At 48.0% G+C, this 26,417-nt stretch overlaps 1 protein-coding gene across 8 annotated transcripts in view; it reads right to left on the bottom strand.

The window, feature by feature from the left end:
• Nucleotides 1-26,417, bottom strand: part of trak1a (trafficking protein, kinesin binding 1a) — a 62,531-nt gene that overhangs the window by 9,702 nt on the left and 26,412 nt on the right. For 4 of the 8 annotated variants that reach the window (XM_046338225.1, XM_046338218.1, XM_046338226.1 and 1 more), the window contains 14 exons: nt 16,074-16,150; nt 15,733-15,849; nt 14,646-14,746; nt 10,702-10,810; nt 10,216-10,294; nt 9,727-9,857; nt 9,371-9,445; nt 8,652-8,789; nt 7,267-7,302; nt 5,902-5,978; nt 5,428-5,661; nt 4,171-4,478; nt 2,363-3,088; nt 506-608 (listed from right to left, as the gene is read on the bottom strand). In XM_046338225.1, coding sequence (XP_046194181.1) covers nt 506-608; nt 2,363-3,088; nt 4,171-4,478; nt 5,428-5,661; nt 5,902-5,978; nt 7,267-7,302; nt 8,652-8,789; nt 9,371-9,445; nt 9,727-9,857; nt 10,216-10,294; nt 10,702-10,810; nt 14,646-14,746; nt 15,733-15,849; nt 16,074-16,124 — 2,285 coding nt within the window. In that variant the 5' untranslated portion in view covers nt 16,125-16,150. Of the gene's footprint in view, nt 1-505; nt 609-2,362; nt 3,089-4,170; nt 4,479-5,427; nt 5,662-5,901; nt 5,979-7,266; nt 7,303-8,651; nt 8,790-9,370; nt 9,446-9,726; nt 9,858-10,215; nt 10,295-10,701; nt 10,811-14,645; nt 14,747-15,732; nt 15,850-16,073; nt 16,151-17,335; nt 17,357-23,412; nt 23,694-26,417 lie in introns of those variants that run through there. The other 4 variants (XM_046338219.1, XM_046338221.1, XM_046338222.1 and 1 more) reach the window with 3 other exon arrangements.

Below are 26,417 nucleotides of genomic sequence, written 5' to 3'. Positions count from 1 at the left end.
ACGTACTTGTGAACGAAATCAAGACTAACTTAGATTAATAATATGAATTACTGTAAAATCTAAGTCACTATTTCCTTCAGCAATATGGGTTTATTATGATCCTCTCTGTATTATCATTCTCAGCCCAATGCTGAAAGCCAAGGAGGTTTCCACTGTCTGCAGTGGTAGCGGTTGACAGACACTGCCACCTAGTGGCTACAGGGGTACACTGCAGTGTCAGCATGCATCTCCAATGGCACTCTTTTCCCTATATGCTGTATAATATAATAATAATATATGCCATTTAGCAGACGCTTTTATCCAAAGCGACTTACAGTCATGTGTGCATACATTCTACGTATGGGTGGTCCCGGGGATCGAACCCACTACCCTGGCGTTACAAGCGCCATGCTCTACCAACTGAGCTACAGAAGGACCACGTAGTGCACTGCTTTGGTCCAGGTCCCACAGTGGATAGGGAAGCCATTTGGGACTCCACCAGTGTGGGGTAAGAGGGTTGTCTAACCTGGGGGTGACTCTGGTCAGCTCGTCTGAGGGGTGCATGATCCGACAGGTGGTGAAGGTATAGGTGGAGCTGGTGTTGGACATGCATTTACCAGGGAAGTGGGCTGTAGACAGGAAGAGAGAGAAGGGAAGAGAGGGAGAGAGAGAGGGGAAGGGTAGAGGGTTAGTATTGGGCAGAGGAACCAATATTCTTTTAAACACAAAACTTAAAATCAGACACTCAAAGACAGAGTGGATGGTTTAAAGCTGCATCAATTGCAAAGATGAAACCGCTGTATTTTTGCCTGAAGAAGCCGTTTTAAACCACTGAAAACAATTAGATCTCAATGATCTCAGCAGATTCCTAATATCCCAGGCATGAATTAGTGTTCCACTCTAACATAGGGATTCTCCATAGGGAACACAATGCAGGTTGAACTAAAAGCACTGGAGAGAAGTGGTGTGTTGACTGTTTGGAGCAGTGTGTGGACTCTGCAGTGTTGACTGTATGGACTCTGCAGTGTTGACTGCTTGGAGCCGTGTGTGGACTCTGCAGTGTTGACTGTTTGGACTCTGCAGTGTTGACTGTTTGGAGCCGTGTGGGGACTCTGCAGTGTTGACTGTTTGGAGCCGTGTGGGGACTCTGCAGTGTTGACTGCTTGGAGCCGTGTGGGGACTCTGCAGTGTTGACTGCTTGGACTCTGCAGTGTTGACTGTTTGGAGCCGTGTGGGGACTCTGCAGTGTTGACTGCTTGGAGCGTGTGGGGACTCTGCAGTGTTGACTGTTTGGAGCTGTGTGGGGACTCTGCAGTGTTGACTGTTTGGAGCTGTGTGGGGACTCTGCAGTGTTGACTGTTTGGAGCTGTGTGGGGACTCTGCAGTGTTGACTGTTTGGAGCTGTGTGGGGACTCTGCAGTGTTGACTGTTTGGAGCTGTGTGGGGACTCTGCAGTGTTGACTGTTTGGAGCTGTGTGGGGACTCTGCAGTGTTGACTGTTTGGAGCTGTGTGGGGACTCTGCAGTGTTGACTGTTTGGAGCTGTGTGGGGACTCTGCAGTGTTGACTGTTTGGAGCTGTGTGGGGACTCTGCAGTGTTGACTGTTTGGAGCTGTGTGGGGACTCTGCAGTGTTGACTGTTTGGAGCTGTGTGGGGACTCTGCAGTGTTGACTGTTTGGAGCTGTGTGGGGACTCTGCAGTGTTGACTGTTTGGAGCTGTGTGGGGACTCTGCAGCTTAATGTCAAAGGCAGGAGATGAGGTGAAATTCACACCACTCCATAATCATTCCTAGAAAACAGGGTCATGGACTGAACATGTTTCCCAAATGGTCCCCTACTCACTATATAGTATACTACTTTTAACCAGAGCACTATGGGCCATGGTTGAAATAGGTCATTGTATAGGGAATAGGGGGCCATTTGGGATGACAGTAGTGTCATGTGGACTGGACAGCTGTGAGAGCACGTTGTTAACAGATCACGTCATCTGATATCACGACAACCAAACCACAGAGACCTGGACACTGGCCATAGGTTGTACATATTCCATCTGGAGAGTGTGTGTGTGTGTGTGTGTGTAATACGTATATACTACATCACTATGTAGGTTTACACTAACATAGGACATCTCTAATACTTGGCTTTTTGAGTGTTCTTCATGCCTTTGAGATGAAGAATGTTGTGATGGAAGACGAGAACAAAATCACAACAACATGATTTGACACCAGATGGGACACAAATGACTTGAGTGGACGGAAGTGGTGATCAGAACTGGAGAATTCAAATGAATCTGAATTTGGAAGGAAGGATCTTGAGATTTTAGGAACCGTGCAAATATGAGGTGGCGATTAAACACAATACTGAAATAAATTCAACTCAATACACTCAAAAGGGGTATGACAGTAGCACACGTCTGGATGAGGTGGGTGTGTCTGGACGAGGTGGGTATGTCTGGACACGTCTGGATGAGGTGGGTGTGTCTGGACGAGGTGGGTATGTCTGGACACATCTGGATGAGGTGGGTGTGTCTGGAGATGTGTGCATGAGCGTGGAGGGATCGGGGACCGACGGGCAGGCGAGGAGGGGATGGCTATGGCCAATGAATGCCCCAATATCCTGAGGTAGAAGGGAGGGCTAGGGACGTCCGGTGCCTGTGTGACCCATTTAGCAGGCTCCCTCACCGGGCACCCCGTCAGCGGCTGCAGCCTGATCCTGGTTCTCCTGGTTCTTGCTGTCTGGAGGTGCAGGGGACGACAGTGATGTGCTGCCTGGGCCTGTCTCGCCCTCTTCCCTGGCTTCTCCCTCTGGAAGGTTGTTGTTGATGAATCTGCCACTGCAGGAGGAGGAGCAGGAGGAGGAGCGGGTACGGAGGCCCTGCCGGCTGAGGATGGAGATGCCACTACAGTCGGGGTAGAGCCTGAGACAGACAGGTGGTCAGACTCCTCCACTACCTCAAAGTCCTCCTCCTCAAAGTCAGTGAACAGGTACATGTGCTCCAGGTCTAGTTCCAGAGGACGGAAGCCCTTAGTGACCACACCAGGCCGCGTGTCCAGGATCCCACCCAGGTTGGGCTGGGCCAGCTGCTGCCACTGGTGCAGGGTGGCCGAGCCTGGAAGGGAGAATATCAAACGTTAGACACGCATATATTATTAAAGTGTAATGATAATGTAATAAATATGAGCATATATTATTATAGTGTAACGATAATGTAATAACTATGAGTATATATTATTTATATATTATTATAGTGTAATGGCAATGCAATTAATCTCAGTGTAATGATAATGTAATAAATTATAGTTACAATGATAATGTAATTAATCTGTGTATTATTATAGCGTAATAATGTAATAAATGGTAGTGTAACGATATTGTAATAACAGTGTAATAATGTAATGAACTCACAAGTGTTGATTCATTGTGCATGTTAATAGTGTTGTCACCAGGTGGCACTAGAGACCCAGATTAGATACTCTACTAGATGTTTCCTACTACTGTATAACCTGACAGTGACTACGTCCCAAGAACTTATTTTATTTGGTTAATTGTGTGCTTCATACCTGATGTATAAGTGCATCTATCGAGTCAAACACAGAATCCAACTTGTATTTCAAACAGTTGCATTCAGGTTCTTTCAGGAGATATAACACAAATGTGTAGCAAATCTCTCGACAGCTTTTTGAAGATGCCTGATATGTTTGGAGATGATTTGACATGGACATTAGAGTAACAGGCTGTATGGCTGTTTAATGTAATCTCTCCTTGATAAAACATAGGATGAGAGGCACAGGGCCTCAACGATGCCGTGGAAAAGACCAGCAACAGGTCTGGATTTGCTGTGCATGATGATAACTAAACCAGGTTAAACTAATGTGTTTGGCAGGGCTAGAGGTGGGCCGGTCTAACTAAGTAAAGGCTCAGACACACCAATAACAGTTTCTGGAACTTGGCATATTTATTATGTAGAATCACTTAAAGAGTTTTGGCAGGCAGATGTCGACAGCGGGTGGTCCCTAAAACACAGCGTGCTGAACGATCAGCAGACGTAGACTAGATCCACATTCGGTGTGATGTGTGTGAGCCTCAACTAACTGTAGATGTGGAACCAGCAGCGGGGGCTGGGTGAGTCAGAAGTAGAAGGAGTACTGTGTCAACCAGCAGCAGGGTGAAAGGTGGTGGGGGAGGAGTCACCTTCCAGTGGCTTGACGATCTGCAGCTTCTCCGGCAGGTAGGAGCGGGAGCTGAATGAGTACCCAGACCAGATGGAAGAGGGGTGGGTTCCTCCCAGGGACATGATGCTCTCTGTGGGGGTCATACTGCCGTTGTACACCTCTCCCTTCTCCACCAGCCCCTGGAGCTTCCGATCCCTCTCCTCCTCGAAGAACCGCCGCTCGCTCAGGTAGTTGTCCCGTCGCAGGGAGAGACGTCGCAGGGCTGCTTCCAGATCCTGAGAGCCCGGTGTTCCAGGGGTCCCTGGTTTCTTGTTGGAGTCATCCATACTGGGGGGGGGGGGATAGAGCAGAAGACAACATGAGTCATGGCCATCAACCTGCATTTGCTGAGGACAGGAGAAACTGTGTACATTGTATTTATTTATTCAATCTAGTCCTATTCAACGCTACAAGTCTATCAAGAGGTCCTATAACTGGTTCGCTGTACTCAATGAGACATACATAACAACGTACATAACAACGTGAATAGCAACAAGACTGGCTGATGACATCAACAAAAAAAGTCAACAGTTATTTGCGGCTGTCAAACTTAATAACAAAAATCACCAATGGTCATTTGACATCAACACAAAACGTTTTGACTTTCCTAGCATTATGTGCAGGGCCCACAACATAATCAGTTGTTACAGGAGAAACTGTTTGGTTGTATTGTACCATGGTTGCTATGGGAACTAGTAAAGACAAACTTCTTCCTTTTTCTCTTGGTTTACACAGCAAAGCCATGGATATTGCTGTCAGTGGTGTTGTTGTAGAGTCAGCAAAGTGCTTAGTAACCCTAACCCTGATCTATTCAATTACAATGATAGCAGATATGCATTCAGGAAACCATGGGAACCGTCTTGTTAACACTCTGATAGACTTTATGAGAGAGAGAGAGAGCGAGAGCGAGAGCGAGAGAGCGAGAGCGAGAGCGAGCGAGAGAGAGAGAGAGAGAGAGAGCGAGAGAGAGCGAGAGAGAGCGAGAGAGAGCGAGAGAGCGAGAGAGAGCGAGAGAGAGCGAGAGAGAGCGAGAGAGCGAGAGAGAGCGAGAGAGAGCGAGAGAGAGCGAGAGAGAGCGAGAGAGAGAGAGAGAGAGCAAGAGAGAGCAAGAGAGAGCAAGAGAGAGAGAGAGAGAGGAGAGAGAGAGAGAAGAGAGAAGAGAGAAAGAGATTTCATCTTCAATGTGAAAGAGAGCCAGCCAGCGAGTAGAGTCATGTCTCAGTCCCAGTTGCAGCACCTGTGGTCAGGCGTCTCCAGTATGAAGCTGTTGGTGTGGTTGTCTATGAGGATGCTCCCCATATCTCCTCCGTACAGGCTGGAGCGGGGCGTGGACAGGCAGCTGGAGCGGCCAGAGTTCAGACAGGACGACCGGTTGGAGCCGGGGATGTTCATGGGAGACGGGGCCAGAGAGGAGCGCTGACGCATCAGGTTAACGTTTTTCACAGTCTCAAACACACGCTTGGGGTGCAACCTACACACACATACCATAGACACACACACACACACACACACACACACACACACACACACACACACACACACACACACACACACACACACACACACACACACACACACACACACACACACACACACACACACACACACACACACACACACACACACACACACACACACACACAATATCAGCATAGCTCTAAAATGGGGTTAGATGTACTTCAGTAGATATTGTTATTGAATGAGGGCCTACTTCTGCTCTTCCACTTCCGGGTCATCCATAGCCAGCCCCTTCCTCATGGTGCCCTCAATCTCAGCAGCTAGAGAGTCCTGGGAGGACAGACAATAATAATACTAGTAATGATGATGAGTAAATAAACCCTAATGCCAAACTGACATTGTAAATAAACCCTAATGCCAAACTGACATTGTAAATAAACCCTAATGCCAAACTGACATTGTAAATAAACCCTAATGCCAAACTGACATTGTAAATAAACCCTAATGCCAAACTGACATTGTAAATAAACCCTAATGCCAAACTGACATTGTAAATAAACCCTAATGCCAAACTGACATTGTAAATAAACCCTAATGCCAAACTGACATTGTAAATAAACCCTAATGCCAAACTGACATTGTAAATAAACCCTAATGCCAAACTGACATTGTAAACCCTAATGCCAAACTGACATTGTAAACCCTAAAAACCTGCCAAACTGACAGGCCAAACTGACATTGTAAATCTCTCAAACTGGAACAGGGTTGGAGTGAAAACCTAATGCCAAACTGACAGGGTCATAAACCCTAATGCCAAACTGGAACATTGTAAATAAAGCCAAAGTTGGAGTGAAAACCTACAGGAGGGTATCTCTCCTAGAACAGGGTTGGAGTGAAAACCTACAGGAGGGTATCTCTCCGGGAACAGGGTTGGAGTGAATACCTACAGGAGGGTAGCTCTCCAGGAACAGGGTTGGAGTGAAAACCTACAGGAGGGTATCTCTCCAGGGTTGGAGTGAAAACCTACAGGAGGGTATCTCTCCAGGAACAGGGTTGGAGTGAAAACCTACAGGAGGGTATCTCTCCAGGAACAGGGTTGGAGTGAAAACCTACAGGAGGGTATCTCTCCAGGAACAGGGTTGGAGTGAAAACCTACAGGAGGGTATCTCTCCAGGAATAGGGTTAGAGACCCATGTTCTAGAGAGACTATGTGACTGAATTGGGTTAATTTGTTAGAGAATCTTCTCGGCCCCAAAAACAGCCAATCGATTCTGGACAAACAAAACAAGACAGGATCCATCACACGGACGTAACAGGGTTACATGGGAACTAACCCAGCCTGTTAATCCTACTGTAAACACCTCAAAACATGACTTCTCTCTACAGGGTCAATATCAGCCATCTCCTCCTCCCCACAGACCACATTCACTACAGCTAGACGCTAATACAGATAAGAAGTCTCTCTACGTTACATTTACATCACAGTTCTGGGGCTGGGGAGTTACGACGTGGCCAGGGCCTGGGGCCAGGGCATTAGGGTTACCTCCCTGCTCCTCACTGGTGGTGAGTAGCAACACATCAAGCAGTCAGAGATGCAATAGACAAGTTCTCCACTCACCCCCTCTGCATAAACAATGCTGTTACCATCTGACACCTGAGGAATGGGGTTGAAAACAAAACCTGATGAAAGGAAATCCATTTCCCCTCTATACCAGTTACAGCCCTCTCACCATTAATCAGTTCTTCCCTCCTCATGCTCACTCCTTCCCTCCTCATGCTCCCTCCCCCCTCCTCTCTCATACTCTATCCCTCTCTCCTCTCTCATGCTCCCTCCCCATGCTCCCTCTCTCCTCTCTCATGCTCCCTCCTCATGCTCCCTCCCCCCTCCTCTCTCATACTCTATCCCTCTCTCCTCTCTCATGCTCCCTCCCCATGCTCCCTCCCTCCGCTCTCATGCTCCCTCTCTCCTCTCTCATGCTCCCTCCCCATGCTCCCTCTCTCCTCTCTCATACTCTATCCCTCTCTCCTCTCTCATGCTCCCTCCCCATGCTCCCTCTCTCCTCTCTCATGCTCTATCCCTCTCTCCTCCTCATGCTCCCTCCCCCCCTCCTCTCTCATACTCTATCCCCTCTCTCCTCTCTCATGCTCCCTCCCCATGCTCCCTCCCTCCGCTCTCATGCTCCCTCTCTCCTCTCTCATACTCCCTCCCCATGCTCCCTCTCCCCTCCTCTCTCATGCTCTATCCCTCTCTCCTCTCTCATGCTCCCTCCCCATGCTCCTCTCTCCTCTCTCATACTCTATCCCTCTCTCCTCTCTCATGCTCCCTCCCCCCCCCTCATGCTCCCTCCTTCCCTCCTCATGCTCCCTCCCCCTTCCTCTCTCATAGGTATCCCTCTAGTCTGTCCATGAACAGTTCCTCTCTCCCCCCCCCTAAGTTTTAGATGCCCTGTGTCTGTGTGTCCCACTGGATGTCATAAGGTGATCCCTCTCTCTCCTCTTCATGTCTCCCTCCCCAGGAGTGGCTCCCTGCTCTCATGCTCCCTCCTTCCCTGTGTCTGCTACTCCCTGACTTAGTCTGTCCATGAGAAAGTTGTGTACTGAGAGGTAGTGATTTATTACTCTGACCCCTGTGTATGTGTGTCTCACCATAGGGAACAGACCCAGGGATGTGGAAGTGTAAATGTGTACTGAGAGGTAGTGATTTATTACTCTGACCCCTGTGTATGTGTGTCTCACCATAGGGAACAGGCCCAGGGAGTGGAAGTGTTGAGGTGTACTGAGAGGTAGTGATTTATTACTCTGACCCCTGTGTATGTGTGTCTCACCATAGGGAACAGGCCCAGGGAGTGGAAGTGTTGAGGTGTACTGAGAGGTAGTGATTTATTACTCTGACCCCTGTGTATGTGTGTCTCACCATAGGGAACAGGCCCAGGGAGTGGAAGTGTTGAGGTGTACTGAGAGGTAGTGATTTATTACTCTGACCCCTGTGTATGTGTGTCTCACCATAGGGAACAGGCCCAGGGAGTGGAAGCGTCGGGGTGTACTGAGAGGTAGTGATTTATTCCGGAGGTTTTTCAGCTCTTCCTGGGCCTCATGGAGCATCTCCATACACTCTGCATACTTATCCTCCAACTCCCTCAGCTAGACAGGGGAGAGGAGAGGAGAGGAGAGGAGAGGGAGAGGAGAGGAGAGGAGAGGAGAGGAGAGGAGAGGAGAGGAGAGGAGAGGAGAGGAGAGGAGAGGAGAGGAGAGGAGAGGGAAAAGAAAGTGCAAGAGAAGAGGAGCAAGAGATTATCAGAAAACTATATGGACAATATCACAATTGTTGTAAATAATGTCAGTGATAATCATATGCTGTTGAAGCATCAGGGATCAAGCTTCAGCATCAGACATCAAACACTATTCTATTTAAATATGGTTAGAGATTATATAACCCAACTTCCACTAGACTCATTCCATGGAGGGCCGAGTGTCTGCATGTTTTCACTCCTCCCTTGTACTTGATTGATGAATTAGGGTCAGTAATTAGTAAGGAACTCCCCTCACCTGGTTGTCTCAGTCTTAATTGAAAGGAAACACCAACAACCAGCAGACACTAGGCCCTCCATGGAATGAGTTTGACACCCCTGGCATAATGGAAAACATCCCTAGCGTGGTAATTGGGTCTCGTTAGGCAGTGCTTATTGTCCTCTTGGTAATTGATTAATGAGGCCTTACTGTACCTCAGCAGTGAGCTGGCGCTGGGCATCTTTGGCAGCACCTAGATGCTGGGTGAGCTCTTGGTTTTCCACTGCATACTGTGGAACAAACGTGACTGTTAGTCCCTTAGGGCTATAAGCTCACACACATCATCATCGACACACTGATAACAGCTATAAGACTAGTTGTGTTCCAGGTCGGCGTCTTTGCAGCTGTGCCTTTCTGAAGAGGTCTATATTATGAATATGGTTCTACTTCTCCAGGCGTTGTGACATCAGAAAAATCTGGAGAGCGGGACTGAAAGAAAGGTGACCTGGAACGTGTCAATTGGCCTGGACTGTGGCAGGCAGTCTGGGTCATTACTGGCCTGGCCACTCACAGACTTGGACTTCTTCTGCAGGTCTACAATCTGGGACAGGAGGTGTGTGATCTCCTCCTGCTGGCGAGACCCGTCGTCCGTCTTCCTCGCCAGCTCCTCCGCCAGGGTGGACATCTGGTGGTTGGCATCTCCTAGTGGGCGCACGGGACGGGGCGAAAGAAATGACATGAGCAATGAGCATCCACCATGAATCAGTGTTGTTGACCTCTCATAGACCTCCTGCATAGCAACACTTAAATATAGCTCCAGTGATACATGATGTTAACTGCCTAGCTAGGTGTTAGCAATATCTCCACCTAGTTCTCTCCATATGGCTCTCACACATCCAGTCCTATCAGATGTGTGAAGGGGAGTGAACAAGGGCAGAGAGAACATCCTTATTGGAATGAAACACTGCCCTGTTTTGCTTTCTCTCAGAGGGCCCAGGGGACAGAGGAGGTGAGCCCTGAGCCATGTGTGCGTCTGTGTGTGTGTGTATATGTTACTCACTCAGCTCTTTGACGACGTCGTTGACCAGCTGCTGCTCCTTCTCCTCGTACTCCTCTGTCTCAGTCTCCAGGTGACTGGCCTGGTAGGGGATGACAGGATGCAGCCACACATCATCATCACTGGTACCTCTGGTTTACTATGAAAATACTCTACTGAATCTTTCTGGTAAGCATCTGAGGTTATTCAATCAAATTAGCTCACTCTTGCTAACATTATGGTATTTATTACAATGACCTCCCATGTGACCCGGTAATAAGTATTTCATTAGGTTGTCTTTTTGTTAACTTCCATATTATTATCTGACTGTAACAAAGTATTTCCCAGTTACCATCTCTTCACTGTCTAAGTTTAGTCTAAACCTCAGGGTGCAGAGCCATGATCGGTCCCCAAAGCAATGACATTAATATCTGACCTCTCCTTCACAGTATGGTCAGCAGGACACCACCACAGAACTACACACAGGGTTAGTTAGCGACATGACTTTACCTCTGATCTGAGAGAGATGTTCTCTGCCTCCAGGTCTTTGAGTTTCTTCTGCAGTGAGTCCAGGGGGAAGTATCTTGGCACCGACAGTGTGGAGTCATTGTGGCGGATGCTGTGTGGACGAGACACAGTGACCAGTCAGTAAGTGACAAGAGACATAGGCTTCGTCCCAAATGGCATCCTATTCCCTACGAAGTTAACTACTTTTGACCACCAGGGCCTGTAGTTCAACATGTTGTGCACTATGTTTGACCAGAGCCCTATAGGCCCTGGTCAAAGGAAGTGGACTACATAGGGATTAGGTTGCCATTTGGGACAGAGCCCTACATTTGTAAAAACAGGGAATCATATCCACCAAAGGATCATTTTTTAATTTATTTCACCTTTATTTAACCAGGTAGGCTAGTTGAGAACAAGTTCTCATTTACAACTGCAACCTGGCCAAGATAAAGCAAAGCAGTGTGACAAAAACAACAGAGTTACACCTGGAATAAACAAACGTACAGTCAATAACACAATGGAAAATCTGTATACAGTATGTGCAAATGAAGTAAGGAGGTAAGGCAAAAAATAGTCCAAACTGGCAAAGTAATTACAATTTAGCAATTAACACGAGTGATAGATGTGCAAGTCGAAAAACTTTTGTGCAAAAGAGCAGGAAAAAAAAGAAAAAAATATGGGGATGAGGTAGGTAGTTGGTTGGATGGGCTATTTACAGATGGGCTGTGTACAGATGGGCTGTGTACAGATGGGCTGTGTACAGATGGGCTGTGTACAGCTGCAGCGATCAGCAAGCTGCTCTGACAGCTGATGTTTGAAGTTAGTGAGGGAGATAAGTCTCCAACTTCAGTGATTTTTGCAATTCGTTCCAGTCATTGGCAGCAGAGAACTGGAAGGAAAGGCGGCCAAAGGAAGTGTTGGCTTTGTGGATGACCAGTGAGATATACCTGCTGGAGTGCTTGCTACGGGTGGGTGTTGCTATGGTGACCAGTGAGTTGAGATAAGGCGGAGCTTTACCTAGCAAAGACTTATAAATGACCTGGAGCCAATGGATTTGGTGACGAATATGTAGTGAGGCCCAGCCAACGAGAGCATACAGGTCGCAGTGGTGGGTTGTATATGGGGCTTTGGTGACAAAACGGATGGCACTGTGATAGACTGCATCCAATTTGCTGAGTAGAGTGTTGGGAGACTATTTTTTAAATTACAGTGTCGAAGTCAAGGATCGGCAGGATAGTCAGTTTTACAAGGGTATGTTTGGCAGCATGAGTGAAGGAGGCTTTGTTGCAAAAGAGGAAGCTGATTCTAGATTCAACTTTGGATTGGAGATTTTATTTTATCTTTATTTAACTAGGCAAGTCAATGACGGCCTAGGAACAGTGGGTTAACTGCCTGTTTAGGGGCAGAACGACAGATTTGTACCTTGTCAGCTCGGGGATTTGAACTTGCAACCTTTCGGTTACTAGTCCAACACTAACCACTAGGCTACCCTGCCGCCCCAATGATGCTTAATATGAGTCTGAAAGAAGAGTTTACAGTCTAGCCAGACACCTAGGTATTTATAGTTGTCCACATATTCTAAGTCAGAACCATCCAGAGTAGTTATGCTAGGCGGGTGGGCAGGAAATCGGTTGAACAGCATGCATTTAGTTTTACTAGCCTTTAAGAGCAGTTGGAGGCTACGGAAGGAGTGTTGTATGGCGTTGAAGCTCGTTTGGAGGGTTGTTAACACAGTATCCAAAGAAAGGACAGATGTATACAGAATGGTGTCGTCTGCGTAGAGGTGGATCAAAGAATCACCCGCAGCAAGAGCGACATCATTGATATATACAGAGAAAAAAGTCGGCCTGAGAATTGAACCCTGTGGCACCCCCATAGAGACTGCCAGAGGGCCTTGAGATACCAAGGCTGTTGAGTCTGCTGATAAGAATACGGTGATTGACCGCGTCGAAAGCCTTGGCCAGGTCGATGAAGACGGCTGCACAGTACTGTTTATCGATGGTGGTTATGATATCGTTTAGGACGATGAGCGTGGCTGAGGTGCACCCCTGACCAGCACGGAAAACAGATTGCATAGTGGAGAAGGTACGGTGGGATTCGAGATGGTCGGTGATCTGTTTGTTCACTTGGCTTTCGAAGACTTTACAATGACTGGGCAGAGCTGGCAGAGGGGTTCAACACCATATACAGACCAGACTGGAACCTTCTGCATAATTTAGACAACAAGGATAGATGGAACAGTTAATCAATGTTTTACCACCAGTGTAACAGGACGTCTGGTAGTGTCTGCCATTAAGACACTAGTGGGAACGCCACGGTCCTGGTTTTCACCCAACCGCTCTGTGTTTGAGGGGTAAGAGAAACAGGTCAGTTTGTCTGTATTTTCCCCCTGAGAGAACACAACAAACCAACCCCAGCCTTCTGCCTCAGTGTCACAGTACCTCTGTCTGAGAGAACACAACAAACCAACCCAGCCTGCTGCCTCAGTGTCACAGTACCTCTGTCTGAGAGAACACAACAAACCAACCCAAGCCTGCTGCCCCAGTGTCACAGTACCTCTGTCTGAGAGAACACAACAAACCAACCCAGCCTGCTGCCTCAGTGTCACAGTACCTCTGTCTGAGAGAACACAACAAACCAACCCCAGCCTGCTGCCTCAGTGTCACAGTACCTCTGTCTGAGAGAACACAACAAACCAACCCCAGCCTGCTGCCTCAGTGTCACAGTACCTCTGTCTGAGAGAACACAACAAACCAACCCAGCCTGCTGCCTCAGTGTCACAGTACCTCTGTCTGAGAGAACACAACAAACCAACCCAGCCTGCTGCCCCAGTGTCACACAGGGTCACAGTACCTCTGTCTGAGAGAACACAACAAACCAACCCAGCCTGCTGCCCCAGTGTCACACAGGGTCACAGTACCTCTGTCTGAGAGAACACAACAAACCAACCCAGCCTGCTGCCCCAGTGTCACACAGGGTCACAGTACCTCTGTCTGAGAGAACACAACAAACCAACCCAGCCTGCTGCCCCAGTGTCACAGTACCTCTGTCTGAGAGAACACAACAAACCAACCCAGCCTGCTGCCCCAGTGTCACACAGGGTCACAGTACCTCTGTCTGAGAGAACACAACAAACCAACCCCAGCCTGCTGCCTCAGTGTCACAGTACCTCTGTCTGAGAGAACACAACAAACCAACCCAGCCTGCTGCCCCAGTGTCACACAGGGTCACAGTACCTCTGTCTGAGAGAACACAACAAACCAACCCAGCCTGCTGCCTCAGTGTCACACAGGGTCACAGTACCTCTGTCTGAGAGAACACAACAAACCAACCCAGCCTGCTGCCCCAGTGTCACACAGGGTCACAGTACCTCTGAGAGAAGAGGGGGATTTTCTGGACAAACAAATCAAAGGCCTTTAATTCATCTTAAAGAAAACAGCCTTGAAGCCGTCCTTAAGCAGGAGCCACAAAACAAGTTTTACATTTGTTAATAGAACAATACAAGAGTTCCAAACATCTCTCCCAAAAACAGCTCGTTTTAAGTCCCCCCTCCCCACTCAGACCACTCCCAGACAGTCCTAGCTAAATTCTTGCTTGAGAAATTGTTCTTTGCTAAGTAGCTATTTTTGACCATTTTAATTGAAAACAAAATTACAGTAAGGTACACAACTAACCCTCAGGACCACATACAGCAGTCACCTCCTCTAGCTAAATGTATGTTCTCTGCTGAGGAACCTGAACAGACCATAGTGGCATAGTGGGGGTTTACTGACAACGGCAAAATGAAGGAGTTTGGCTTTAAGAGGAACACGTGGATGTGATGAGTGGAGGAGAACAGGTCCGGTTGCTGCCTTTAGCAGAACAACAACCATAGGAGTTGGCTATGAACCACAAACAGTTATCGGAACCAGGATAATCTCACAGGTCGGGATGACAGATAGACTCACGGGGTACAGGTGGACGAATCTCCTTCACTCTCCTCTGCTGCACTAGTGTAGAACTGGAGAAGCTCATCTTTCATAGACAGATCATGGCGCAGCTGAGAAACCTGCAGAGGGAGAGAGGGGGACCGAGAGGATGAGACGGGAGAGAGATGAGAGAGGGAGACAGAGAGGATGAGAAGGGAGAGAGATGAGAGGGGGGCAGAGGGTGAGAAGGCAGAGAGATGAGGGAGAGGGTGACAGAGGATGAGAAGGGAGAGAGATGAGAGACGGAGAGAGGGTGAGTAGGGATAGAGATGAGAGAGGGAGAGAGGGTGAGTAGGGATAGAGATGAGAGAGGGGGACAGAGAGGATGAGAAGGGAGAGAGATGAGAGAGGGGGCAGAGAGGATGAGAAGGGAGAGAGATGAGAGAGAGAGGGGGCAGAGAGGGTGAGAAGGTAGGGATAGAGATGAGAGAGGGGGACAGAGAGGATGAGAAGGGAGAGAGATGAGAGAGGGGGACAGAGAGGATGAGAAGGGAGAGAGATGAGAGAGGGGGCAGAGAGGGTGAGTAGGGATAGAGATGAGAGAGGGGGACAGAGAGGATGAGAAGGGAGAGAGATGAGAGAGGGGGACAGAGAGGATGAGAAGGGAGAGAGATGAGAGAGAGGGGGCAGAGAGGGTGAGTAGGGATAGAGATGAGAGAGGGGGACAGAGGATGAGAAGGGAGAGAGATGAGAGAGGGGGGCAGAGGGTGAGAAGGCAGAGAGATGAGGGAGAGAGGGTGACAGAGGATGAGAAGGGAGAGAGATGAGGGAGGGAGAGAGGGGCAGAGGGTGAGAAGGCAGAGAGATGAGAGATGGAGAGAGGGTGAGTAGGGATAGAGATGAGAGAGGGGGACAGAGAGGGTGAGAGAGAGGGTGAGAAGGGAGAGAGATGAGAGGGACAGAGGGTGAGAAGGGAGAGAGATGAGAGATGAGAGAGGGGGACAGAGTGGGTGAGAAGGGAGAGAGATGAGGGAGAAAGGGGGAGAGAGATAAAATATCAACATTATGTCACATCTTCTCCTGGTTCGGAGAGAGAAGAGCACACATACACACAATACACACACACCTCCTCTCGAATGTGCTCCACTTGCTCCTCCAGGAATTCATTCCTCTCACTGAGGGTTTTGTTCTTCTTCAGTAGTGACTGGCCGATGCGGGCGGCGAGCTCCAAGTCCCGTTCTTTCTGCAGGGGAGACAGAGGGGCTGGTTAGAGGGGCTGAGCATCATGCATCATGATCTAGGAATCAGGTCAAAGGGAAACAGTTGCTACTGTATGACAATGTTTGACTTGTCCTATGATGTGGTTAACTTGGCATGGCAGAGAGATGTCTGAACGGCAGATTTGACTATCCAAACAGACAGCATTGTAAATGTATGTGCTCTAAGTGATAGACCAGGTTCTCTTACCTCTTCAAGCAGACGAGTTACAGCATCTATGTCACTGTACGTCTTAGTCATCTGGCCCACTCTTTCAGCACATAGAACTGTAGAGACAACAGAGAGGACAAACACAGTTAACAGCTGTAGAGACAACAGAGAGGACAAACACAGTTAACAGCTGTAGAGACAACAGAGAGGACAAACACAGTTAACAGCTGTAGAGACAACAGAGAGGACAAACACAGTTAACAGCTGTAGAGAGAACAGAGAGGAGAAACACAGTTAACAGCTGTAGAGACAACAGAGAGGACAAACACAGTTAACAGCTGTAGAGACAACAGAGAGGACAAACACAGTTAACAGCTGTAGAGAGAACAGAGAGGACAAAACAGTTAACACAGTTAACAGAGAGGACAAACACAGTTAACAGCTGTAGAGACAACAGAGAGGACAAACACAGTTAACAGCTGTAGAGAGAACAGAGAGAGAAACACAGTTAACAGTAGAGAACAGAGAGGAGAAACACAGTTAACAGCTGTAGAGACAACAGAGAGGAGAAACACAGTTAACAGCTGTAGAGAACAGAGAGGAGAAACACAGACAACAGAGAGGAGAAACACAGTTAACAGCTGTAGAGACAACAGAGAGAGACAACAGAGAGGAGACAAACACAGTTAACAGCTGTAGAGAACAAACACAGTTAACAGCTGTAGAGAGAACAGAGGAGAAACAAGTTAACAGTGACAACAGAGAGACAACAGAGAGGAGAAACACAGTTAACAGCTGTAGAGACAACAGAGAGGAGAAACACAGTTAACAGCTGTAGAGACAACAGAGAGGAGAAACACAGTTAACAGCTGTAGAGACAACAGAGAGGAGAAACACAGTTAACAGCTGTAGAGACAACAGAGAGGAGAAACACAGTTAACAGCTGTAGAGACAACAGAGAGAAACACAGTTAACAGCTGTAGAGACAACAGAGAGGAGAAACACAGTTAACAGCTAGAGACAACAGAGAGGAGAAACAGTTAACAGCTGTAGAGACAACAGAGAGAGAAACACAGTTGCTGTAGAGACAACAGAGAGGACAAACACAGTTAACAGCTGTAGAGACAACAGAGAGGACAAACACAGTTAACAGCTGTAGAGACAACAGAGAGGAGAAACACAGTTAACATCTTGGCCATATCTGAGTGCAGTCATGTACTGTATGTATGCCTGACTGCTAAACAGCTGGGGCAGGGCAGACAGACGGATATTTGAAATAGCTGAGTTAGAGGGCCACCTACTGTACACATCACACAGCCCTGCCTGATGACCTCAGAGACCTTTAGCAAGTTGTTGTTATCAGGTAGACTGACACTGGCTCTGTCTCAATACTGTTTCCTTGATTCCTCGATTCCTTGTGTCCTCTCAACCCTTCCTCACCTCATAGCTTTTCTCAAAACGCCAGAGGAAATCCAGGAAAGGATTCAGGAGAGGAAACGGGTTTGGAAGGTTTCCCTCTGAGGTTTTGGAAAAACGAGAGACGACAGGAGAGGAGGGATCCAGGAAAGACTATTGAGACGGAGGAAGTGACAAGTGAGATGGTTTGGACTCTGACCTCACCTCAACCCCACCCCAGCTGAGCTGATAACAGCACGTTGCCAAGCTGCAGTGTCATTCTCTGTTAATACCATGCTATGTTATTCCCAGCTGATCCACTGTCACTGCCAAAACATGACTAATATATATATATATATATATATATATAGCACAGCCCTGAGCCTATTTCTACCCCCCTTTTCAATCTTATCTCATTGTTACAACTCCCCAACGGGCTCGGGGGCAAAGGTCAAGTCATGTGTCCTCCAAAATATGACCTGCCAAACCGAGCTTCTTAACACCGTTCCGCTGAGCCCAGAAGCCAGCCGCACCAACGTGTCGGAGGAAACACCGTTCAACTGACGACCGTAGTCAGTCTGGCCCGTCACAAGGAGTCGCTAGAGCGCGATGAGCCAAGTAAAGCCCCCCCTCACCAAATCCTCCCCCTAACCCAGACACTACTGAGCCAATTTGAGCCAGTTGCGCGCTGCCCCCCCTATAACAGGCGGTTGTGATACAGCCTAGGATCGAACCCGGGTCTGTAATGATGCCTCTAGCACCACATTGCAGTGACTTAGATTGTACATATAAAAGCAGTTTAGGCCTCCGGCTCAAAAAGAATAGAAGGTACACTAAAATAACACATCCTAGATCTGAATGAATGAAATATTCCTTTTAAATACTTTTTTCTTTACATAGTTTAATGCGCTGACAACAAAATCACACAAAAATTATCAATGGAAATCAAATTTATCAACCCATGGAGGTCTGGATTTGGAGTGACACTCAAAATTAAAGTGGAAAACCACACTACAGGCTGATCCAACTTTGATGTAATGTCCTTAAAACAAGTCAAAATGAAGCTCAGTAGTGTGTGTGGCCTCCACGTGCCTGTATGACCTCCCTACAACACCTGGGCATGCTTCTGATGAGGTGGCGGATGGTCTCCTGAGGGATCTCCTCCTAGACCTGGACTAAAGCATCCGCCAACTCCTGGACAGTCTGTGGTGCAAGGTGGCGTTGGTGGATGGAGCGAGACATGATGTCCCAGATGTGCTCAATTGGATTCAGGTCTGGGGAACGGGCGGGCCAGTCCATAGCATCAATGCCTTCCTCTTACAGGAACTGCTGACACACTCCAGCCACATGAGGTCTAACATTGTCTTGCATTAGGAGGAACTCAGGGCCACCCGCACCAGCATATGGTTTCACAAGGGGTCTGAGGATCTCATCTCGGTACCGAATGGCAGTCAGGCTACCTCTGGCGAGCACATGGAGGGCTGTGCGGCCCCCAAACGAAATGCCACCCAACACCATGTCTGACCCACCGCCAAACCGGTCATGCTGGAGGATGTTGCAGGCAGCAGAACGTTCTCCACAGTGTCTCCAGACTCTGTCACGTCTGTCACGTGCTCAGTGTGAACCTGCTTTCATCTGTGAAGAGCACAGGGCCCCAGTGGCGAATTTGTCAATCTTGTTGTTCTCTGGCAAATGCCAAACATCATGCACGGTGTTGGGCTGTAAGCACAACACGCACTTGTGGACGTCGGGCCCTCATACCACCCTCATGGAGTCTGTTTCTGACCGTTTGAGCAGACATATGCACATTTGTGGCCTGCTGGAGGTCATTTTGCAGGGCTCTGGCAGTGCTCCTCCTGCTCCTCCTTGCACAAAGGCGGAGGTAGCGGTCCTGCTGCTGGGTTGTTGCCCTTCTACGGCCTCCTCCACATCTCCTGATGTACTGGCCTGTCTCTTGGTAGCGCCTCCATGATCTGGACACTACGCTGACAGACACAGCAAACCTTCTTGCCACAGCTCGCATTGATGTGCCATCCTGGATGAGCTGCACTACCTGAGCCACTTGTGTGGGTTGTAGACTCAGTCTCATGCTACCACTAGAGTGAAAGCACCACCAGCATTCAAAAGTGACCAAAACGTCAGCCAGGAAGCATAGGAACTGAGAAGTGGTCTGTGGTCGCCACCTGCAGAACCACTCCTTTATTGGGGGTGTCTTGCTAATTGCCTATAATTTCCACCTGTTGTCTATTCCATTTGCACAACAGCATGTGACATTTATTGTCAATCAGGGCAGCATGAAGATGTGACAGGAACATTTAAACTGAAAGCCAGACATGTGTTCTGTAATGTAACTTTCGATCCTCACCACTGAAAAGTGAATATTGTAATATCCTAATGGGCACAACAAAAGAACAAATAACCAGGGTGTGGTGTCAACATTTTGAGGTGGACCTCAACCATGGAGACAACCAGAGACTAATCAACAGCACACACATAGTATAGATCTGGAATGTGATAGAATAGACAAACATCTAGCGGCACGCCACACATCAGCACGCACCACGGCCACATGTTACTGGGTAGGGTATAGGAGACAGCTGCTATAGTTACTGGGTAGGGTATAGGAGACAGCTGCTATAGTTACTGGGTAGGGTATAGGAGACAGCTGCTATCGTTACTGGGTAGGGTATAGGAGACAGCTGGTATAGTTACTGGGTAGGGTATAGGAGACAGCTGGTATCGTTACTGGGTAGGGTATAGGAGACAGCTGCTATCGTTACTGGGTAGGGTATAGGAGACAGCTGCTATCGTTACTGGGTAGGGTATAGGAGACAGCTGCTATCGTTACTGGGTAGGGTATAGGAGACAGCTGGTATAGTTACTGGGTAGGGTATAGGAGACAGCTGCTATCGTTACTGGGTAGGGTATAGGAGACAGCTGCTATAGTTACTGGGTAGGGTATAGGAGACAGCTGCTATAGTTACTGGGTAGGGTATAGGAGACAGCTGCTATAGTTACTGGGTAGGGTATAGGTGACAGCTGCTATAGTTACTGGGTAGGGTATAGGAGACAGCTGCTATAGTTACTGGGTAGGGTATAGGAGACAGCTGCTATAGTTACTGGGTAGGGTATAGGAGACAGCTGCTATAGTTACTGGGTAGGGTATAGGAGACAGCTGCTATAGTTACTGGGTAGGGTATAGGAGACAGCTGCTATAGTTACTGGGTAGGGTATAGGAGACAGCTGCTATAGTTACTGGGTAGGGTATAGGAGACAGCTGCTATAGTTACTGGGTAGGGTATAGGAGACAGCTGCTATAGTTACTGGGTAGGGTATAGGAGACAGCTGCTATAGTTACTGGGTAGGGTATAGGAGACAGCTGCTATAGTTACTGGGTAGGGTATAGGAGACAGCTGCTATAGTTACTGGGTAGGGTATAGGAGACAGCTGCTATAGTTACTGGGTAGGGTATAGGAGACAGCTGCTATAGTTACTGGGTAGGGTATAGGAGACAGCTGCTATAGTTACTGGGTAGGGTATAGGAGACAGCTGCTATAGTTACTGGGTAGGGCATAGGAGACAGCTGCTATAGTTACTGGGTAGGGCATAGGAGACAGCTGCTATAGTTACTGGGTAGGGTGTAGGAGACAGCTGCTATAGTTACTGGGTAGGGTATAGGAGACAGCTGCTATAGTTACTGGGTAGGGTATAGGAGACAGCTGCTATAGTTACTGGGTAGGGTATAGGAGACAGCTGCTATAGTTACTGGGTAGGGTATAGGAGACAGCTGCTATAGTTACTGGGTAGGGTATAGGAGACAGCTGCTATAGTTACTGGGTAGGGTATAGGAGACAGCTGCTATAGTTACTGGGTAGGGTATAGGAGACAGCTGCTATAGTTACTGGGTAGGGTATAGGAGACAGCTGCTATAGTTACTGGGTAGGGTATAGGAGACAGCTGCTATGTTACTGGGTAGGGTATAGGAGACAGCTGCTATAGTTACTGGGTAGGGTATAGGAGACAGCTGCTATAGTTACTGGGTAGGGTATAGGAGACAGCTGCTATAGTTACTGGGTAGGGTATAGGAGACAGCTGCTATAGTTACTGGGTAGGGTATAGGAGACAGCTGCTATAGTTACTGGGTAGGGTATAGGAGACAGCTGCTATGGTTACTGGGTAGGGTATAGGAGACAGCTGCTATAGTTACTGGGTAGGGTATAGGAGACAGCTGCTATAGTTACTGGGTAGGGTATAGGAGACAGCTGCTATGGTTACTGGGTAGGGTATAGGAGACAGCTGCTATAGTTACTGGGTAGGGTATAGGAGACAGCTTCTATCTGTTACTCCCACCGTGATACTGCTCATTTTAAAGAACACCAAGGAGACAGCTGCTATAGTTCACTGGGTAGGGTGATACTATCAGACATGACCTGCTGCTGTTGATAGTTACTGATGACCTGCCTAGGGTATAGGAGACAGATACTATTACTGGGTAGGGTACAGAGGGAGCTTCAGCTGAATACAAACAACATACTAAAAGTACTCACTGGTTATCCTGGGACCTCCAGCCCTGAAAATCTTTGACAAATATTTAAAACCAATCAGTGTAGTAGAGACAGAGACACACACAGTTACAGGAGAGACACACACAGGGAGCAGGGAGCCACACACAGGGAGCAGGAGAGCCACACACAGGGAGCAGGAGAGCCCACACAGGGAGCAGGAGAGCCACACACAGGGAGCAGGAGAGCCACACACAGGGAGCAGGGGAGCCACACACAGGGAGCAGGAGAGCCACACACAGGGAGCAGGGGAGCCACACACAGGGAGCTGCCACACACAGGGAGCTGGATACACAGAGCAGGGAGCCACACACAGGGAGCAGGAGAGACATGTTTACACAGGGAGCAGGACGACACACACAGGGAGCAGGAAAGACACACACTGGGAGCAGGATAATACACACAGGGAGCAGGATGACACTCCAGGGAGCAAGAGACACACACAGGGAGCAGGAGACACACAGGGAGCAGGAGAGACACAACAGGGAGCAGGAGAGACACACACAGGGAGCAGGAGAGACACACACAGGGAGCAGGAGAGACACACAGGAGCACACACAGGGAGCAGGAGAGCCACACACAGGGAGCAGGGACACACACAGGGAGCAGGAGCCACACACACAGGGAGCAGGGAGCCACACACACAGGGAGCAGGAGCCACACACACAGGGAGCAGGAGCCACACACACAGGGAGCAGGAGCCACACACACAGGGAGCAGGAGAGACACACACAGGGAGCAGGAGCACACACACAGGGAGAGCCACACACAGGAGAGCACACACACAGGGAGCAGGAGAGCCACACACAGCAGGAGCAAGAGCACACACACAGGGAGCAGAGAGCCACACACAGGGAGCAGAGCCACACACACAGAGACACACACAGGGAGCAGGAGAGACACACACAGGGAGCAGGAGCCACACACACAGGGAGCAGGAGCCACACACACAGGGAGCAGGAGCCACACACACAGGGAGCAGGAGCCACACACACAGGGAGCAGGAGAGACACACACAGGGAGCAGGAGAGACACACACAGGGAGCAGGAGAGACACACACAGGGAGCAGGAGAGACACACACAGGGAGCAGGAGAGACACACACAGGGAGCAGGAGAGACACACACAGGGAGCAGGAGAGACACACACAGGGAGCAGGAGAGACACACACAGGGAGCAGGAGAGACACACACAGGGAGCAGGAGAGACACACACAGGGAGCAGGAGAGACACACACAGGGAGCAGGAGCCACACACACAGGGAGCAGGAGCCACACACACAGGGAGCAGGAGAGACACACACAGGGAGCAGGAGAGACACACACAGGGAGCAGGAGAGACACAGCAGTCTAACAATGTGGTTCAAAACCACTATGTGAATGAGAGGACCAGCAAAGCTCCCATAACTCCAGTTAGTATACCTTCTTGCAGAGTATGCTGCTCTTCATCCTCCTCCCCTCCTCCTCCTCCTCCTCCTCTCCATCACAGTGGTCAGGTGAACAGACATACTCCAAGCTGTCCTCTGGGGTGCTGTGACAGAGCAGTGACATGCTAACACCAACACTAGGCTAGTGGGGCCCAGCAGAGGCCAGCTGTCTCAAGTCCAAAGCCATGTCTAAGTGTGTGTGTGTGTGTGTGACAGTCCGTTTCAGTCAGCGAGAGATTGTGTGTGTCTAAGTCAGTGTGTGTGTGTTTGTGTGAGGACAGCAAGGCACGTCTGTCACCCAGTCACAGACACTCCCTCCTCCTGCTCTCTCTCCCTCTATTGTCCATGACTAGAAGACAGCCCACTGTGGAACCAGAGCAGGGGAGTGGCACTGAACTATTCTCAGACTGACAGGACTTTGAATGTTTAGATTAGAGCATGGAGTTAATTCAAAATGTCAGCTATCTGACAAGGACTAATATAACCATATAATAAGTTATAGTTTTATCCCTATCAAGTCTAAATGTGTCTATTTGCTCACCCCCCTTTTCAAGCGTTGAAATGGTATGTTCCACCAGACTCTCCATGGAAACAGTGCAAGGCGGAGCACACCATAAGACACATACACCTGTTGTCAGGGTGGGGCCCCAGCCTGCCTCACCACAGTCAAATCCACAGGTGACTCAATTTGCAGATGCCTACTTATTCAAAGCAGAAGCTACATACTGCGAGCCAAATAAACAGAGCAGGAACCATTAGGAAATACAGAGCTTGATGAAATAGCATACAGGAAGAACAGTGTATACTGAACATAAATATAAATGCAACAGTTCATATAAGGTAACAGACCACAAATAATACGGCCACAATTCTAATCAATCGACACACACTGGCTTTATGAAACTAGTCACATTGAGAGCAATGCAACAGTAAACTAATCATCAACCTTCCAGTGACACATGTAAACGGCTCGACAAACTATTACGGATGTGAAAGCCAGTTAACTTGTGACAAAAACATGGTTATTCCCATAACGGCTGATAAAAACATGGTTATTCCCATAACGGCTGATAAACACATTGTTATTCCCATAACGGCTGATAAACACATTGTTATTCCCATAACGGCTAATAAAACATTGTTATTCCCATAACGGCTAATAAAACATTGTTATTCCCATAACGGCTAATAAAACATTGTTATTCCCATAACGGCTGATCAAAACATTGTTATTCCCATAACGGCTGATAAAAACATTGTTATTCCCATAACGGCTGATAAACACATTGTTATTCCCATAACGGCTGATCAAAACATTGTTATTCCCATAACGGCTGATAAAAACATTGTTATTCCCATAACGGCTGATAAAACATTGTTATTCCCATAACGACTGATAAAACATTGTTATTCCCATAACGGCTGATAAAACATTGTTATTCCCATAACGGCTGATAAAACATTGTTATTCCCATAACGGCTGATCAAAACATTGTTATTCCCATAACGGCTGATCAAAACATTGTTATTCCCATAACGGCTGATAAAACATTGTTATTCCCATAACGGCTGATCAAAACATTGTTATTCCCATAACGGCTGATCAAAACATTGTTATTCCCATAACGGCTGATAAAAACATTGTTATTCCCATAACGGCTGATAAAAACATTGTTATTCCCATAACGGCTGATAAACGCATTGTTATTCCCATAACGGCTGATAAAAGCATTGTTATTCCCATAACGGCTGATAAAAGCATTGTTGTGCCCATAACGGCTGATCAAAACATTGTTATTCCCATAACGGCTGATAAAACATTGTTATTCCCATAACGGCTGATAAAACATTGTTATTCCCATAACGGCTGATCAAAACATTGTTATTCCCATAACGGCTGATCAAAACATTGTTATTCCCATAACGGCTGATTAAACATTGTTATTCCCATAACGGCTGATAAAAACATTGTTATTCCCATAATGGCTGATAAAAGCATTGTTGTGCCCATAACGGCTGATAAAAACATTGTTGTGCCCATAACGGCTGATAAAACATTGTTATTCCCATAACGGCTGATAAAAGCATTGTTGTGCCCATAACGGCTGATAAAACATTGTTATTCCCATAACGGCTGATAAAACATTGTTGTGCCCATAACGGCTGATAAAACATTGTTATTCCCATAACGGCTGATCAAAACATTGTTATTCCCATAACGTCCCTGATAAAAACTCCATTGTCCACCTATTCCCATAACGGCTGATCAAAACATTATTATTCCCATAACGGCTGATAAAAACGGTTGACAAAAAACAACCATGATCCCAAACATAGAACCTAGAACACCATCACCACATATTTCACATATCTCTCCAATTAAACATGTTTCCTTCAATTATCCCATGTCCAAATCATTTTCATTCATCTCATTTAACTTCTGGATATCAGCTGATGTACGAAGGGCTCAATATCCTTGGCAGTACTTTGATTTGATTTGATTTGATTTAGTGTGGGCATACTGAATGCAACCACACATTCCTATTGAAACAATACAGTATCCACAATAGCTTGTGGCTAACCCCCCAAAACAACCCCCACCTCAGCCTCCCTGTCTGCCTCAGAGGCCCTTTATGTGTGCACTGATAAAAGTTCCCAGCATGGAGAGACTGGAGGAGGAGAGCCCCTCTCACCTCCCTCCAACTCCCCCCTACCAGGCCAATAGAACTGTAGGCCCTGGGCTTTGTGAGCAGGGTGGAGATGGAGGGGAGTAGCAGAGAGGGAGGAGGAGAGCCCCTCTCACCTCCCTCAAACTCCCCCTCCCAGGCCAATAGAACTGTAGGCCCTGGGCTTTGTGAGCAGAGTGGAGATGGAGGGGGGTAGCGGAGAGGGAGGAGGACAGCCCCTCTCACCTCCTTCCAACTCCCCCTCCCAGGCCAATAGAACTGTAGGCCCTGTGCTTTGTGAGCAGGATGGAGATGGAGGGGGGTAGCGGAGAGG

Source organism: Oncorhynchus gorbuscha, unplaced genomic scaffold (assembly GCF_021184085.1).
Source record: "Oncorhynchus gorbuscha isolate QuinsamMale2020 ecotype Even-year unplaced genomic scaffold, OgorEven_v1.0 Un_scaffold_1796, whole genome shotgun sequence".
Taxonomy (NCBI): domain Eukaryota; kingdom Metazoa; phylum Chordata; class Actinopteri; order Salmoniformes; family Salmonidae; genus Oncorhynchus; species Oncorhynchus gorbuscha.
The sequence above is the reverse complement of the archived record's forward strand: the minus strand, read 5'-3'. Positions and strand labels throughout refer to the sequence as shown.